This window comes from Dermacentor andersoni, chromosome 6 (genome assembly GCF_023375885.2).
Source record: "Dermacentor andersoni chromosome 6, qqDerAnde1_hic_scaffold, whole genome shotgun sequence".
NCBI lineage: Eukaryota > Metazoa > Arthropoda > Arachnida > Ixodida > Ixodidae > Dermacentor > Dermacentor andersoni.
In genome coordinates this window covers 13,313,739-13,328,717 of record NC_092819.1, presented here as the reverse complement: position 1 = coordinate 13,328,717, position 14,979 = coordinate 13,313,739, and the positions used below count along the sequence as shown (strand labels likewise).

Sequence of the window (14,979 nt, the reverse complement as noted above, 5' to 3'; positions counted from 1 at the left end):
AAACAACCTGTGTAAACTGGTACTGTAAATATTTCTCTCCTTTCAATTAAATCCCTTGCATTGTATGCTTGTATAATGTGTTTTTATGTATTTATATCATCCTTCAATGTACCTCATATGATTCCATGTATTTCATATTTCATATGCACTTCTTTTCTTTGAACGTATTTAATTACATTACTGTATGAACGTATTCCCTCCTGCCTGGGTCACAAGTTGACCTGCAGTATTCTGTAAATAAATAAATAAAAAATAAATATTGTTGGTGACGACGTGTGTCCTAGTCGACAAGCGTACTCTACCCTTAAGGATGGTATAACATAAGCTGCAGACGCACTTTCTTTGACTACAGAACCGTCCGTGTAGACGCGAATAGATTCCTGGTACTTGTCACCTTCCTTTTGTTCGTGTCTTGTGTTACGCTGTTACGAAGCTCACAATTAACCCCCACCCTATAGTTTTGAACCTATAAAGGGCGATCAAAAGATGCCCTGCTCACTTTGAAAGTATCTGTTACACTGTAACGCTAGAAAATGGCTTCAGCCTCGGAGCTGACAGCAGCGTTAGACTTTCGCCAAACCTGGTTGGATTCGGTGCAGAAATGGTGGTCCCACGAGAAATAACGCGTGCCCACACGCCTCTGGCTCAGACGGCGCCCGCATCACCGCGCTAAGTTACAGCGACCGAAGAAATATCGGCCTTCTTTGGGAGAGGCGAAGTGTGTCTTGTGATGTGTGTAACGCATGTCCCCTGGACTTGTTCCCATGGCGGCGACTTGAACAACACTGCCAGCCCAGCTTGGTGGTACATTTATGACTAAATAAGGCTGACACCCTGAACATTATTTCATGAAACGCACAGGGGCTTCGAAGTCTTATAAGGCAAGCTCAAGTTATCAGTGTGGCCCACGCAAAAAATTGCGACATTCTGTGTTTGCAAGAAACAATTTTTTTCACCATTGGACATGTTCTTGCTTTCAAACGCACGTCCAACCTAGATTGTTCTTTTTTCCTTTCACGACATCATGCTCTAGTGGGGTCGGTATCATTATATTCAATAGAGCTCTCTTGAGAAATCATCATGCTTTTTTGTTATGGGGCAGGGCAAATATTGGCATTTGACTGTGTGCTATGTTAGTTAAAGTTACGTATTTTGTGAATCTACGGACCAATGCAGGCCACTAAGTCTATGGAGTTGTTTTCGCGACCTGGAGGTGTATTTCCTAGATGGTCGGCACGTAGTGCTTGTTGGGGATTTTAACTGTGCTTTAGACACGCTAGCAGATGTGCAAGGCCCGGGTTGGGGTCGACCTGATTGTAGCGCACGAGAGCTGCGTCTAGTCCAGCACTTTTCATTGTTGAATGCATATCGAGTCTATCAGGGATGTTCGTTTGTCTGGGCGTGGCAACGCGGCGCGTCGTCAAGCAGATTATACCGTGCCTATGTGCCAAGCAGTTGAGCTCAGTTATGTCTCAATCTGATGTGATAACTTTACCCTCTCTCCTAGTTATACTTCCGATCATAAACCAGTTATGCTTCAAGTCTGCTTCCCTGCTTCCTCATCAATGAAACATTAGCGCCTCGACATGCGCGTTTTACACCACGCGCGCTCGTGCTCTAGTTTGTCAAGAGTCCTGCGCATCTGTTTTTCAGGATCTGACCCAGAGCCATGGGACGCCCTCAAAGTGCAGTTGAACCTACCCTGTTCAGTTGAAGGAAGTGCACTCAGACGACGTAGTACGTAACCAGATCTAGCAGATACTGCCACGAAGCTCCGTATTGCCCTTCGGGTCAATCGACTGAATACGCTCATGCGGTCATGGCAGCGTGAGCTACGGAGACGTTTCCAACGCCTCATAGCAGCATCATCTTTGTCAGCTGCTGCTTGGCGATGCACGTGTAATCCGTGCGCACACACTGAAGTTCTGCCCTTTGCAAAAACTCGCTTTTTAAACAGCTGAATATATTAAGTTCTGCGACCACAAGAGCACTTCCTGTTATATCGCCTCCCGCACTTGATTATTCAAACTTTGTAACTCATTTTGAAAACATGGCGCGTACCACTGTGCAAATAGATCATGGTGCTCAAAGATATCGTACAATGCTAAGCGGGCTGCCTCAGGTTCCACCTGAAGTCGCTGACTATTTTTGTGCACGAACGTCAGCTGATGAGGCGAAGGCGGCATTATCTTCCATGAAGCGTAGCTCGGCCCCAGGGCCAGACGGATTAGCCGTTCAGTTTGATCTAACGTTCTGGGAAGATATTGGTGCCTCTTTCGTATCTGTTATCAGCCGCTGCTTTGAAAAATTTGAATTCCCGTCTAGTTTTCGCGATGGTCGTATTGTGCTGATCCTAAGCACGATCCATCATCAGTTCGTCCAGAGCAATGGAGACCAATCACGCTTCTCAACACTGACTGCAAAACCTTCACAGCTGTTCTCACCCGACGCTTGGGAAGCCTGATGCCTTCCTTAACAGGACACCATCAGGCATGCTCAGTCTCTGGCAGAGAGATACACAGTCTTTCCTTCGTTACCCGTGACATAATGACATACACGCTGACCAGGTCAGCACGTGGTCTCTTAGTTTCACTAGATCAAGAAAAGGCATTCGATCGCCTTGAACATAGCTACATGTTTAGTGCACAGACCTCATGTGGTTTTTTGTCAAATTTTGTTGAACGTATTAGGAAGGCCTATTTAAATATCTGAAGTACATTGTTTCTTGATGGTCGTGAAAGGGCACCATTCTCCCTTACTCATGGTGTTCTTCAAGGATGCTCTCTGCCCCCGGTACTCTTTGTGCTCAGCCTTGAACCATTTTTGCGCACAGTACTGAGAGACCTTTACGTACGCGGTCAGCCACTGCCTGGTAGAAGAGTTGCGAAGGTGACAGCCTTCGCCGATGACATCACATTGTATCTGAGGAACGAAGATAGCTTATACCATAGCCTCCGAATTTTCATTGAGTACGAAAATACTTCAGGTGCTGCGCTAATTTTTTCAAAATGTTGCTATTTGCTCATCTGTTCCCCCCTGATGTGCCTAGGACCCGTTTGCACCTTCAAAAGAGCGATTCTGTTCGTATATCAAGCCTTGATTACACCTATGATAGCATAATACTCAGTGTGGCTTTAAATTCGTCAAGATGTAAGGCGAAATGTTAAAAATGTTCAAGGGTAGGATTTACCCAGATTAGAAAGAAGGTACTTAGCACAGTTTGTATTTTGCGGCTATGTGTGGCACGTCTGTTTCGTCGTACAGCCGCCATTAGGGGTTACTAGGTCATTGCAGCCCCTTCTTGGTTCCTTCTTCTGGTCAGGCAGTGCAGAGCTGGTCTGTCGCGTGGCGCTTTGGCAACCACGCTCTCGCGATGGGTTCGCGCTCCCGTCAGTGTCTGTCCGCTACAGGCTGCTTGCTCTGCAATTTATTCCCCGCCTGTTACAGCGTAATCAGTGTCCCACGCGTGAACTCGCCTGCTATTTTCTTGGCACAAGAATTCGTTAAATATTACCCGGCGCACACTTAAGTCGCAGACCACAACTGTTACAAACATCTGCATTTCACTCTACGGCCGTGACATTCTATCGCCACGTACAACAGGCATGTCCTGATGCAGACGTCCTTCAAAAACGTAATGTGGATACAATGTCAGCCTTACTGCTTCATCTGGTTCCCCAAGCGCACCACACACGTTACAATAATGTGTCATGGCGTCCTTTCCAATAATAACGGCGTCCTTCCTGCCTGGCTATCTACGCGACTTCGTCTGGTGTCTACGATGGTAAGTGTCCCCAACGCGTGACAGACTGTACCGATGGGGCATGGTTCAATCTTCTTGGTTTATAGCGCAAAGGGACACAGACGAAGACTAGAAGCAGACAGGACGAGCGCTCGCCCTGTCTGCTTCTAGCTTTCGTCTGTGTCCCTCCACGCTATAAACCAAGAATATGTTACCACATCAACTCGCCCAAATGTCCATACTTTTGCATTATATGCCCCATCTTTGCTGTGTCCCAATTGCCCCCTTCAAGAATACAACAAGCATGTGCTTCTGCAATGCGTCGTTGCTAGGGTATTTTGGAGGGCCGTGCATGCTGGTTTTTGTGGCCTTGGAGTTAATCGCTTTGTTACATCTGGTCGTTGCTCACGTGGCCGCTTCGTGTGACCTTTAACGGCTGCGGGGGCATTTTGTCTATGCCGTAACCGGTGCGAGGCAGTTACCGCGGGGCATCGTCGGCGCAGTGCTTCCACTTCTGGAGAGGCTCTACTCTGAGCTACTGTCGTTTCTGTTAGAGGAGCTTCTTCGACAGTGGTCATGCCGTTTTCAGTCAGGGGCTAAATGACGCGTAAGGCTTCATTTTCGACCACCCTGGTTCTTGTAGCCAGGCCATCAAAAGCATTCATTCAATGTACATAGTATGTAGGCGCCCGTGATTTCTGCATGCGCGTGTTCTTGTATGCGTGATAATTTTTGTATATTTACATCTCGTAGCATCACTACGAAATATGTAATATGCTTCTGCCACATCATCATTGTACATAAACATGCATTCTGTGCACTGTATATATTCAATATCATTTTATATATTGCGGCAATTAGTTTATGTGTAACTGTGCGTTTCCGTGGATCTACGTCGTTATATGTCGGTGAGTGTGGACTCGGCAATTTCTTTGAAAATGCTCCGCACTTTGTATATGTTGTCGTCCGGGTGGAATCAATGTTCGTATCGTGTTTTGTTGAAATAAACGTTTTCTAAACAACAGAAATATGTTTTTAATATATTCATATTACAGTCCGAAGCTATCATGTCTTGTGTGTAATACTTCACGCATTTTCTGACGCAATTCACTTTTAAACATTAATTTAGTTCAATAAGGCGCGTGCGCTTGGCGGATGGCCTAGCAGAATGAAGGTGTATGCTGCACTTCTGCACATGCATGTGCGTGCGTGAAGTACTTCACATGTGGTGGTGGTGCTTGTGTAATCTTGTCTAACGTCCACACCAGCTTCGCTGTACATCCACTTCCACAGACTCTTTTTTTCGGCATCCTTATCGGCGTCCTTATCAGGGACGCAATATCGTGCCGCAATATTGCTCGCTTCACGCTCGCCTAATGCTGAGGCGTACGCAGTCATGTCAGCCATGGGTGTCTACTAAGGGAGGGACAGGTGTGTTGTTCGGCAGGTAACTTTCGTTTCTTCTGTGCGAAATTGGCCTGAATCATTGCAATGGATGGATGCAAAACTTTAATGAAGGTCCTGAATCAGTGCAAAGTATTTTTCATTTCTGGATACGATTATGAACTCTTTGAACGGTGTATTTCAAGCCTTCAATTGAAATCAATCGCATGGATCCTTTAGTTAATAGACCTATTTGCAGAACTTCTTTTCTAATTAGTACATCCAGTCATTTTCAAGTGTGTGCTTTCATGGTAAAAGGAATTCAGAGGGAACCATTTCATTATCTGATTTATATTATTAAAGAAATTTTGGATGCATTTCGCGAAACGCGGTACTCGGCATGAAACAACTTGCTCGGTGTCCATCGCACCATCTGGCTTGCCTGCCTAAAGGAGGGCCGTGTACAACGTACACCCACATAACTGCACATCAGTGAACTACGGCGGTCTGCCATCAGATTTTACATCAACGCCACCGTCGCCTTTGTGCTGAATGCAACAACCTAAGGTATATACTTCAATATTCCTGGCTTCAAAAGAAAAGCTGCAGTGGTGTTAGCGTTGTTAAAACAAGCAACGCCGCAATTTTCATAAGATGTGCACAGCACTCGACTTTACGTTTATCTACTATTTATCTGTTACGTTTCTGTTATCTACGTTTATCTGTTAAATCTACTAGTATGACCGGCGCAGTGGTTATTTCAGCGAAGTTTGTTGAAATCAAGATCATGACGTCCTCTCAAAGAAGTTCTACGGGAGGGGAACTTTTCACGCAGCGAGCGGCACTCGCATTTATTCTTCAAGAGCCACGTCATCAGCAGACCACATTCTTTTAGTCAGGGGCAGCCCTCTAAACTGTACGAAGGTCAATGACACTGTGGTTCTTCTGAGCAAATTGTGTCAGAGAGATAAGTTTTCACCATCGACGAACAAAACAGAAACACGATATACTGTATTAGTGGCTGCCGGCACAATGTGGTTTGCAGGTATCCACTAATATCGCGGTTGTGTGTGGAGGCGATCGCATCAACGAATACGCTCCTTCTGCTCACGGAAATTGCAGGTATGTGCCAATTCCATTCGAAAGAATATACGCAGAAAATACACTTTGCTTCATAGCACTCGATCGTACCTTGGCTTAACGTAAGTAAACTAATTCCACGAACAGTCACTTACATTCACTTGTAACTTGATGGCCCACTTATCACCGGAGCTGTGAAGGCGCGAAAAAACTCTGTTGTACCGGCTGCAGCTTGGTGTCGCGTTTACTTAGTCATGCTCATACATAATTACAAAATTGGATGGGCCTAGAGCCCTGCTTGTAATACTTCCGGCTGCGAAGAAACAACTTCCCATCTTCTGTGCATCTGCCCACGTTGTAGCATAGAGAGAGACAGGTACTGTGCCTTACGTTACAGACACGGGACAGCTGACCACTGTGAGAGCAAATAATTACTTGGACAGTGCTCACAACTGACGTGTGCGCTGAAGGCACCCAGAACGCTAGCTCGCTTCCTGTGGTACGTCAGCACGGACCTGGAAGATACGCTGTGACAGTGACGTTTGCCGCTGCAACTCTGTGCGCCAATTTCCGCCTCTGTAAACACATCTTCCTCCCTTCCTATCTCTTCAAATCCGCTTTCCCCGTGCCGGATAGAAAACCGCGTTAACCTCCCTGCCTTTCCTTTGTTTCTCTCTCAACTCTAAATGAGATGATGAGGAACACATAGGCGCGCGCACACACTAACACACACGTACGCTCGAAATGCACTAACACAGAATTTATTTGCAGAGTATCACTGAGGCTTCCATACCGCAGGAGATCTGTCATGCCATAAGCGCCTTTGTGGGGCGCAGTTGAGAGTCGGGGCATCTTCACGACCTAACAAAGACCCGCAGTTGAATTCGCGTGTCAGCCCGCGTCTTCAGAACGTTTTAAACGCAACCCTTGAGATTATGAAGAGCCGCATCTGAATCCTGATCAATATAGCAGGTGCGATGCAATTTTGCGCTGGAAATAGTGTCCCGTGAAGCGAAATTCAAGCGAATGCGAAATGGTTGTTCAAAATATTTTATTCGGCTTACAACAAAGAAAAAGAAAACTCCGGTCAATCACCAATTCTCAGCGTGGTCTAAACCACGGTCTCAAAAATCTGCTGGCATCAATCGGTGTACTATTTATGGCTGTTTCTCTGCGGTTCAAGGTGCAGTGACTTGCATATTAATGTAAGCATGCTTTGACGAGCACCCCATTCCCGTCACGCGAAAAGTGTAATGCAAAAATATGTATCTGCAAAAAAAACGTAATTTCCAAATTTAAGACATTTAATCGTTGCATTAGTGTAAATGTAGATAATTGGTAGCTTCATAAGAGATTAGGAAGACTTTAAAAAATAAGAAAATAGATAGAGATATATAGAGATACATAGGTCTTCTTAGAAGATGCACGGGGAAGCTTGTAAAATTTGAACTCGATCTAACGAAACCCGATTTTATGAAGTTCCCGATCTAACGAACAAATTTACATTGCTCGGCAGGTACCCATGCATAGGGTTCAACCTTGGCATCAACCCGAATTAACGAAACAAACTTGAACGAACTCGATTTAACGAAGTTTTTCCTGAAAAAAAATGAGTAAGAAGAGCAGTGATTTCTTTCTAATTTTGACACAGACTGGTTTTTCTTCGAGCGCGCACTCTAAAGCTAATTCGTTAAAACATCTAGGCACCGTGGTCGCGACCCTAGCTTTATTTTGCCGCGGCTGCACGCCGCGCCCATGCACGGAACTGCGGACTAAACGCCGCCTCGGTGAGGGCGGCGGTGGTTGCTTGCGCTATTTCATGGTTTATGCAACAGGTGGCTGGATTAGCGGCACATAGCATGCCGCGGTAACGTTTACGTGTCGCTACGTTACAATTTTAGATTTAGAACGACCAAAAAGTTATTTTCTCGATTTTGTAAACGTCCCTGTTTAACGAAATAATTTGAGCGTGGTCGAATCAAGTTTCAACTGTAGTAGGGGTGGGCGAACTGAAATATTGGGTTGGGTCGACTAGAAATTTGGAGATGTGCCAAGTGGAATTTGGGGGCGGGGAACTTGAAATTCGGAGTGGCCCAACTAAGATTTGGAGTGGGCCAACTTAAATTAGGGGTGGGCCAACTGAAATATGGGGTGGGCCAACGGAAATATGGGGTTGGCCAACCTGAACTTTAAAGGTGGGCCGGCTTAAATTTGGGGGTGGGCCAACTGAAATTTAGGGGTATGCTTACGCATACTTAGCAACACCGGCGGAGTTTCTGGGGGGGGGGGGGGGGGAGGGTTCCGGAGGGCAATTAACTATACAGCGCCAATATGTTCTCTGGTTGACTACCCTAAACAAATGTAATGACAACATCAAACATAATCATCACTGGTCATCAACGCTAGAGCAAAAGTAATAAATAACATTCGCAATATTTGTTTGTTTGTTTGTTTGTTTGTTTGTTTGTTTGTTTGTTTGTTTGTTTGTTTGTTTGTTTGTTTGTTTGTTAACGCACGTATTGTGGAGGGGAACAGGAAAAATAGTTGTACGGAGCAATTACGTGAGCTCTGATTGTTGTCACATAAATTCTACTAAAAGGCTAGACTATTTTAAAAGCCCAGAATTAGCGTTGAGCATACTCAGCATTAAACAAATGCGTCCTTCATTGTTTCGACACACGGTCCCTGGTTTTCGTTGCAGAGTGTCCGAGCGCGGAGGACGGAATGGAGCGGTTCGCGTGCCCTTCGCCAGACCGGATGGGGCGGTACCGGTGCATCGACGACCACGTCCTGTGCGACGGATTCATCGACTGTCCGCAGGGCGAGGATGAGGACCGAATGTCTTGCATGTTCTACAAGACGGTGAGTGCTGCTACAGTACCAACCTTAGCCGTTGAATCAGGGTAAAAGAATTACGGCGAGATCGACCTCTGTCATGTTGTCGTGATCTTCGCTGGTCTCCACGATATGTAGTTCACAAACAAAATTACGTACAGAAGCGTGTTTTTTTTTATGTTTGCCTATCTGTATCGTTCTCTAATACCGATGCTGATTGGTTTTGTTACTCATAACCCTTTCTAGGGTATAAGCTCATCAAAAAGTACATGCTGAAAGGCTTGCACAGTTAAAGGTTAATGGAATTTTTAAATTGAATGCACGTACGTGTTTTTGCGTCAAGTGCCCATGCCTCTGTGTCGCTTTTCACGAATGCTTAGACTATAAACGCTAGACGGCGATGTACATGGTTCGCGAGGGGAAAGACGGTCAGTAACAAGTAGTGAGAGGAAAAGCCTTGAAAGGGCGTTTAATCCGACCAACCCAGCATTCACCAAAGATCTCCCGCAGGAAAATAAAAACGCGAAACTTTACAGCTCGACGTTTAACAGTCTTTTGCAACATTTTGTTGATTTAATAGCGATTTTGGGCATCCAGAGTTAACGTAGAAGGCAGAGGCCCTAAACGTAAAAAAAAGATGTAAAATACTGATATTTTAGGAATAAAAGAAAACGCATATGCCTGTTCAACGAAAAAGTAGGCAAGCTGTATTTGTTCTAAGCGAAATATTTCATAATAAAGGTAACAGCGTTATGCGCTGGCCCTGTGAACAGATTTCATTCTCGGAGCGTACAGACCATGGCGGCACGTACAGTTTCCGACGTCTACGTGTACAAAAACCACACTTCGAAACAGACAGCAGGCCCCCGGCAAGAAACACCAGCTCATGCGGCAAGGCCTTTATTACTACGTACGCTGAATTGAGCCCCACTTTAGCCTCTTGTACACTGAATCAAGCCATGCCAACGTTGTCGCTATGTATGTTTACGTCGGCTCAATAACACGGATGCATGGTTCCCGCAACTACAATACTCAATTTCTTCAAAGCACAAGGTCACATCGAATAACGGCTTCCCTGAAATAGAAACCTGGTCTCCTGTTCCACCAGCATGCGATCTGCCCTCGATCGCCTCCAAAAGGATCGAAAAACGAACTGTGCCAGCGTGTGCACGCCAGCAGCTTTTCTGGCATTGTGCCTCTTCCCCGATTGTATTTACATCCCGCGGGCGGTAAACAGAGAACAAAGGGACAACACCGGCGCTGGAGGAAAGTACCGGCAATCTTGGATGCCGAACGTGAGTTCGGCAGTGCGACTCGCCAGGAAACCGCTTCGAAACTCTCTCTGGAAAACACTTTATGGGACAAGCTAGCGTAAGGCTAAAAGTAAGAAGAAAAGCGCAATTCCTTAGCGTCCCGCCTGACATCGAGTCCGCTGGGCGATTTCAGCCTGCAGCACAGATGGAGCCTTATGTGGATATGGTTCACTAGCTACCCCACGGCCTAGGAGCTACGGCTTCTGCGCACTGCTTCACTCTGTTCCGAGCAACGTTCGTGACCATTATGGATAACAGAAGGCTTCACTGCTTGCTGATGGGCTAGTCAGTCCATAGTTCTTACGGCGGAAAGACGCGAATGGATGTGAAGAAACAAGCGTACAGTAGATAGCGTCACCCGTAACTAACTACGTCACTCGCAACTAACTCGTGAGTTAGTTGTTCAAAACGCTACGCGATCACTCAGTTAAAATGTTGATGTATAGATCAAGGCATTACATGTCTCAGTTGTGGGAACAAAAACTGACCGCCTTTCCACCACTGTGAAGAGGGGTGCCAGAGAAGCTCGGGATCTGCGGCTCTTCGTTGTCGTAACGCCTCAGATTCGCGTTCCCTCACGGCGAGGTCGGCACGTCGACGAAGAGCCGTGGCGGCGTCGACGTGCGGCGTTCACGAAACGCCGCGACGCGCGGCCCGCTCCTGCTGCCGTTCCATCTACGCAGCCTGCTTTCGGCGGCACGAACCTAACGCGCCTTCCTTATCTGACTGCCGGGCCTGAAGCCATATGCTGAAGCGGCGGGAAACGGCGAATGCCAGCGAGCGAACATGCGATCACACCCTTTCCCTCCTCCGGAAGGAGGAGATGCTTGTGATTGGCTCCCCCTTGCGCTGCGTCTACTTCATCGTGCATATAAAACCCCGCTTTAAAGGCCGGGTGCTATGAACCGGCAGTGGCTGGGTCGGTTAGCGTGGTTTCTCGCAACGGTGTTTCGAATATGCAGCCCAACAAGCAATATTTATTTTCGCGCTGCTTGAGTTTTTTTCGTACGGCAGCACCAACGCCGACACGAGTGAGACAATACAAGTTTCGCTTGAAAAAGAAACTACGGGAGCACCTAAGTAATTCTTAGTATGTTTAAATGTATTACATGTCGCTGAGTTTAGTGTTGCGGCAAAACATTGCTGAGTATAGTGCTGCTATGTTATGTTTTCCAGTTTATTCTAGCTGCTTAGGAATCGCAACAATGCAAGTAGACAAACCGATCATATTGCGATCTGTTAACTGAGTTTCATTTGCTGAGTTCTCATCAAAGTAATGTTTGACGTACATTGAGTTGAGTGTTCTTTTTCGATGACACCAATTTGCCGAGCGATGACAGCCCTTTCCCGAGCGTCACCATGGTGTTGGCATTCATCGGGTTCGCAGGTGAACTCCGCCTCATATTCTGGGGGGATGTCGTAGGCGCCTTCCGATGGGTACCTGAAGTGCGTTTTATCGTATTCGTCGTCATCGTCATCGAAAGGCAAAACGAGCGGCTGCAGTTCGCCGTGCTCGCATCGCAGCCGCTCGCTCTGCCATCTAGTGAATCGCCCTCCAGGCAGAGCCCAACCTCGTGCACAGACTCAAAGGTATTCACAACTGTTGCCTGTTGCAACGGTGGCGCAGCGGTTAGCACGGTCGGCTACGGAGCGGTAACAGTGTGATGGGGCAGAGGGTCGAGCCTTCACCGTGGCCACTTCTTTCTTTGTAGTTAGATGAAGATGGTGCAATTTGTGTTCCAATTTTCTGCCATGGCTGTCTAATGACGGCTGGATTGTACAGTGAGCTAAGTAATGTTCTCGCATTATTGCACCCTCTGCAGATGGTACGCAATAGTACACGTGAGAGAGAGTACAAAGAGCATAAGGAAAAGGCATGAGGTTAAAAAGACGAAGCGCTCCGGTTTGCTACTCTGCAAACCAGAATAAAAATAAAACGTCCACAGCGTAAAAATAAAACCCGAACGATAGGACAAAACGAACATGTACATTCAGTGACAGGAAAATACATTGTGTAATTCAGGAATAAATGTAAAAAATAAACTAAAGGTATTGTAAACTAAAGAGAAAAAAATCTCACTATGGCACCAAGGGTGTGGCGCAGCATCGCAAACTCGATGCCATGTATCTTTCAACGTATCTTTTGATCAGCGACAAATGAGGACAAAGACAGGTTTTGAAACGTGGCCCTTATTCGTAAAACTTTTCTTGCTAAGTGCCGATTGCCACTGGCCATCGCCGCGCCAATTCTGCAGTTATCACGCTGATTCATACTGTCACCCAGTGTTGCCATTCGCAACACTGGGCCAACATTTAATGACTCTTAAGAAAGAGACATTCCGTGAGCACGGCCCTGGGGCCCGTATACCTGAATGTTAATGACGTAAGACTGTTTCCTAATTTACTGGAGTTCGGATTCCCGCCATTTAAGATGTAGCTACTAATGGGCGTGATAACGAAAGAAGCAGTGGTGGAGGGTCCCAGACAGCACTTCCGTCACTTACGAGGTAGTCTTATGAATACAGGCCTTCATCTGTGTACAACCGTGAGATGTATAAAAAGTGATGGCGGCGACGCGAGCGACGACCCGAATTCACAAAGCTTCTCATTCGCAAGTGTTCCTTGCCATTGGCCGGCTGCCATCAACAATAGTATGAACAGCATCAGGATTGGTTTGCTTCGGTTCTTACGAACAATTCTAGCACAAGTACGCTTAGTGAATGCGGGTGCAGGTGCTGAACGCGCACTTTCATTTTGATTGGCTGGCCCCTTGTTCTGACTACCCGTGCTGCACGGAATTGCTCTGAAGTATAGTGCGTAATGTCGCCGGCACAAAGCCATGCCGGCCGGAACAACGCGGACACGCAAAGCAGCGCCACTAGGCAGAGAATGAAAGCAGAAGCACGAACTGGCAGTGATTGCGACTGGCTTACGTACACACTTGCGCTCGAGAAGCGGGACCCGAGTTTTTTAGACATTTCCCAGGCTACTTCGGTGCACGTACATATTTCGGTCCTTATCAAAGCGCTCATTACTGTGACCATATAATTCTTTTTTCCCCGGGCTTGTGCTGTTGGCATGCTGGTGTTTTGAGCCAGCAAGAAATGTGGGCTTTTGACCTGAATGTGTACAACAATGTCTATATTAAGAAATTTAACATCAGGCGGTGTGACCTTCTTTATAGAAAGCTGCGCACCTTAGTGCGAGAGCGAATATTAATTAAACGTTCCTGTGCTTTCACCCACCCCATGAGTGACGTTCAAGTGCAATGTACTAGACGAAGTGAGAGAGAGATAGAAGCAAAGCAAAGACAGGGAATGTAATAAGATACTATCTGTGGTTGGCTACAATGTAGTGGAGAAGAGAAAAATGGTACGAAAGATAAAAGAAAGAAATATCAGGATGTAAGGATAAACAATAAGAAACGTGAGTGCTGTCCAACCGTCAATTCAGGAGTCACATCTTCACACACACAATCAGTGTCGGATACAAAGTTATACAGGTGACAGTATCGCACACTCGCAATATGTTGCACAATCCAGTCTGCTTTAGGCAACGCAGCGGCACCTTTATAGCTGCTCGCACTGGTGTCGGTGCATGTCCAACAATTTTGGATTTCGTGAGTGGGCGCTTGTCCAGCGGCTGCTCTTTGCTGGTTGAAACGAGAGGACTCGCAATGAAGGTGTACGATTGGTTCACAGCACCCGTGAAAGTCACAAAGTGGAGTGTTGGCCATTCCGATGAAAAGGAAGTATGCATTTGAACATGCCCCTTCAAACCATAGACTGACTAGAAGAGTGCATTCACGTCGTGAGAGGCAGGACGGAGGACTAAAACTTAAATTAGTATACAGGGTATGAAAGCGTGTGTTTCTTAATTTCGATGAATACCACTGGTTCAATGTTGGCGAAGCTGTTTCGCTGCGTTGGCTCTCGAAAACGGGATGCCAACACAGCTGATGCCATTGTGGACAGATTGTTCGGCTGCGTCAGCTGGATCATTTCCATGGATGACGAACAACGAGGAAATTGATCGAAATATTATCCCATGTTCATCCTCAACCACGCAATGATGAACATGTCTCACGTTTGCAGCGAGACATGAGACAGCAAACGTGAGACATGTTCTGCTACTGTACTACAGTAATATAGTACTACTGTTTGTACAACTGATGAAAATAAATTCAGCTTCAGCTTCAGAAAGCTGCTCGTTGAATCCGTGACGCAGTGCGGAGAGTAAACTCTGGAGTTATAGATGTCACCATGGATTGCATCCTCATTAATGAAATCAAGAGCCGCTTAACTGACTGATCTTCCTGTAATCGCCATCGCGACTGCTGAACATGTAGGCTCAACTAAACAATCAATGTAAACATGTAGGCGGCCATTGCGAACCTTGTGTAAAAGAGTGATACTGGGGTTTGTAAGAAACAGCCTCCCTGAGCTTGGCAATTCCTGCAAAACAAACGTGCGTGGACTCCAGGAAATACAAGCTCAAGGGGCGTGTCTCGGTTTTTCGAAGTGCACGTCCACAGCGGCAGCTATCAGCATACTGCAAACCAGCCTGTTTTAACCCGATAGCGTTAAGCGCCCCATGTCGCAGAAAATCCGGTGTCGGCGCCGGCGC

General features: G+C 46.4%; 1 protein-coding gene across 1 annotated transcript in view; it reads left to right on the top strand.

Moving 5' to 3' along the window:
* Positions 1-14,979, top strand: part of jeb (low-density lipoprotein receptor domain-containing jelly belly protein) — a 233,816-nt gene that overhangs the window by 179,573 nt on the left and 39,264 nt on the right. Inside the window, exon 2 of the mRNA XM_050169882.3 lies at positions 8,907-9,067. Coding sequence (XP_050025839.1) covers positions 8,907-9,067 — 161 coding nt within the window. The remainder of the gene's footprint in view (positions 1-8,906; positions 9,068-14,979) is intronic.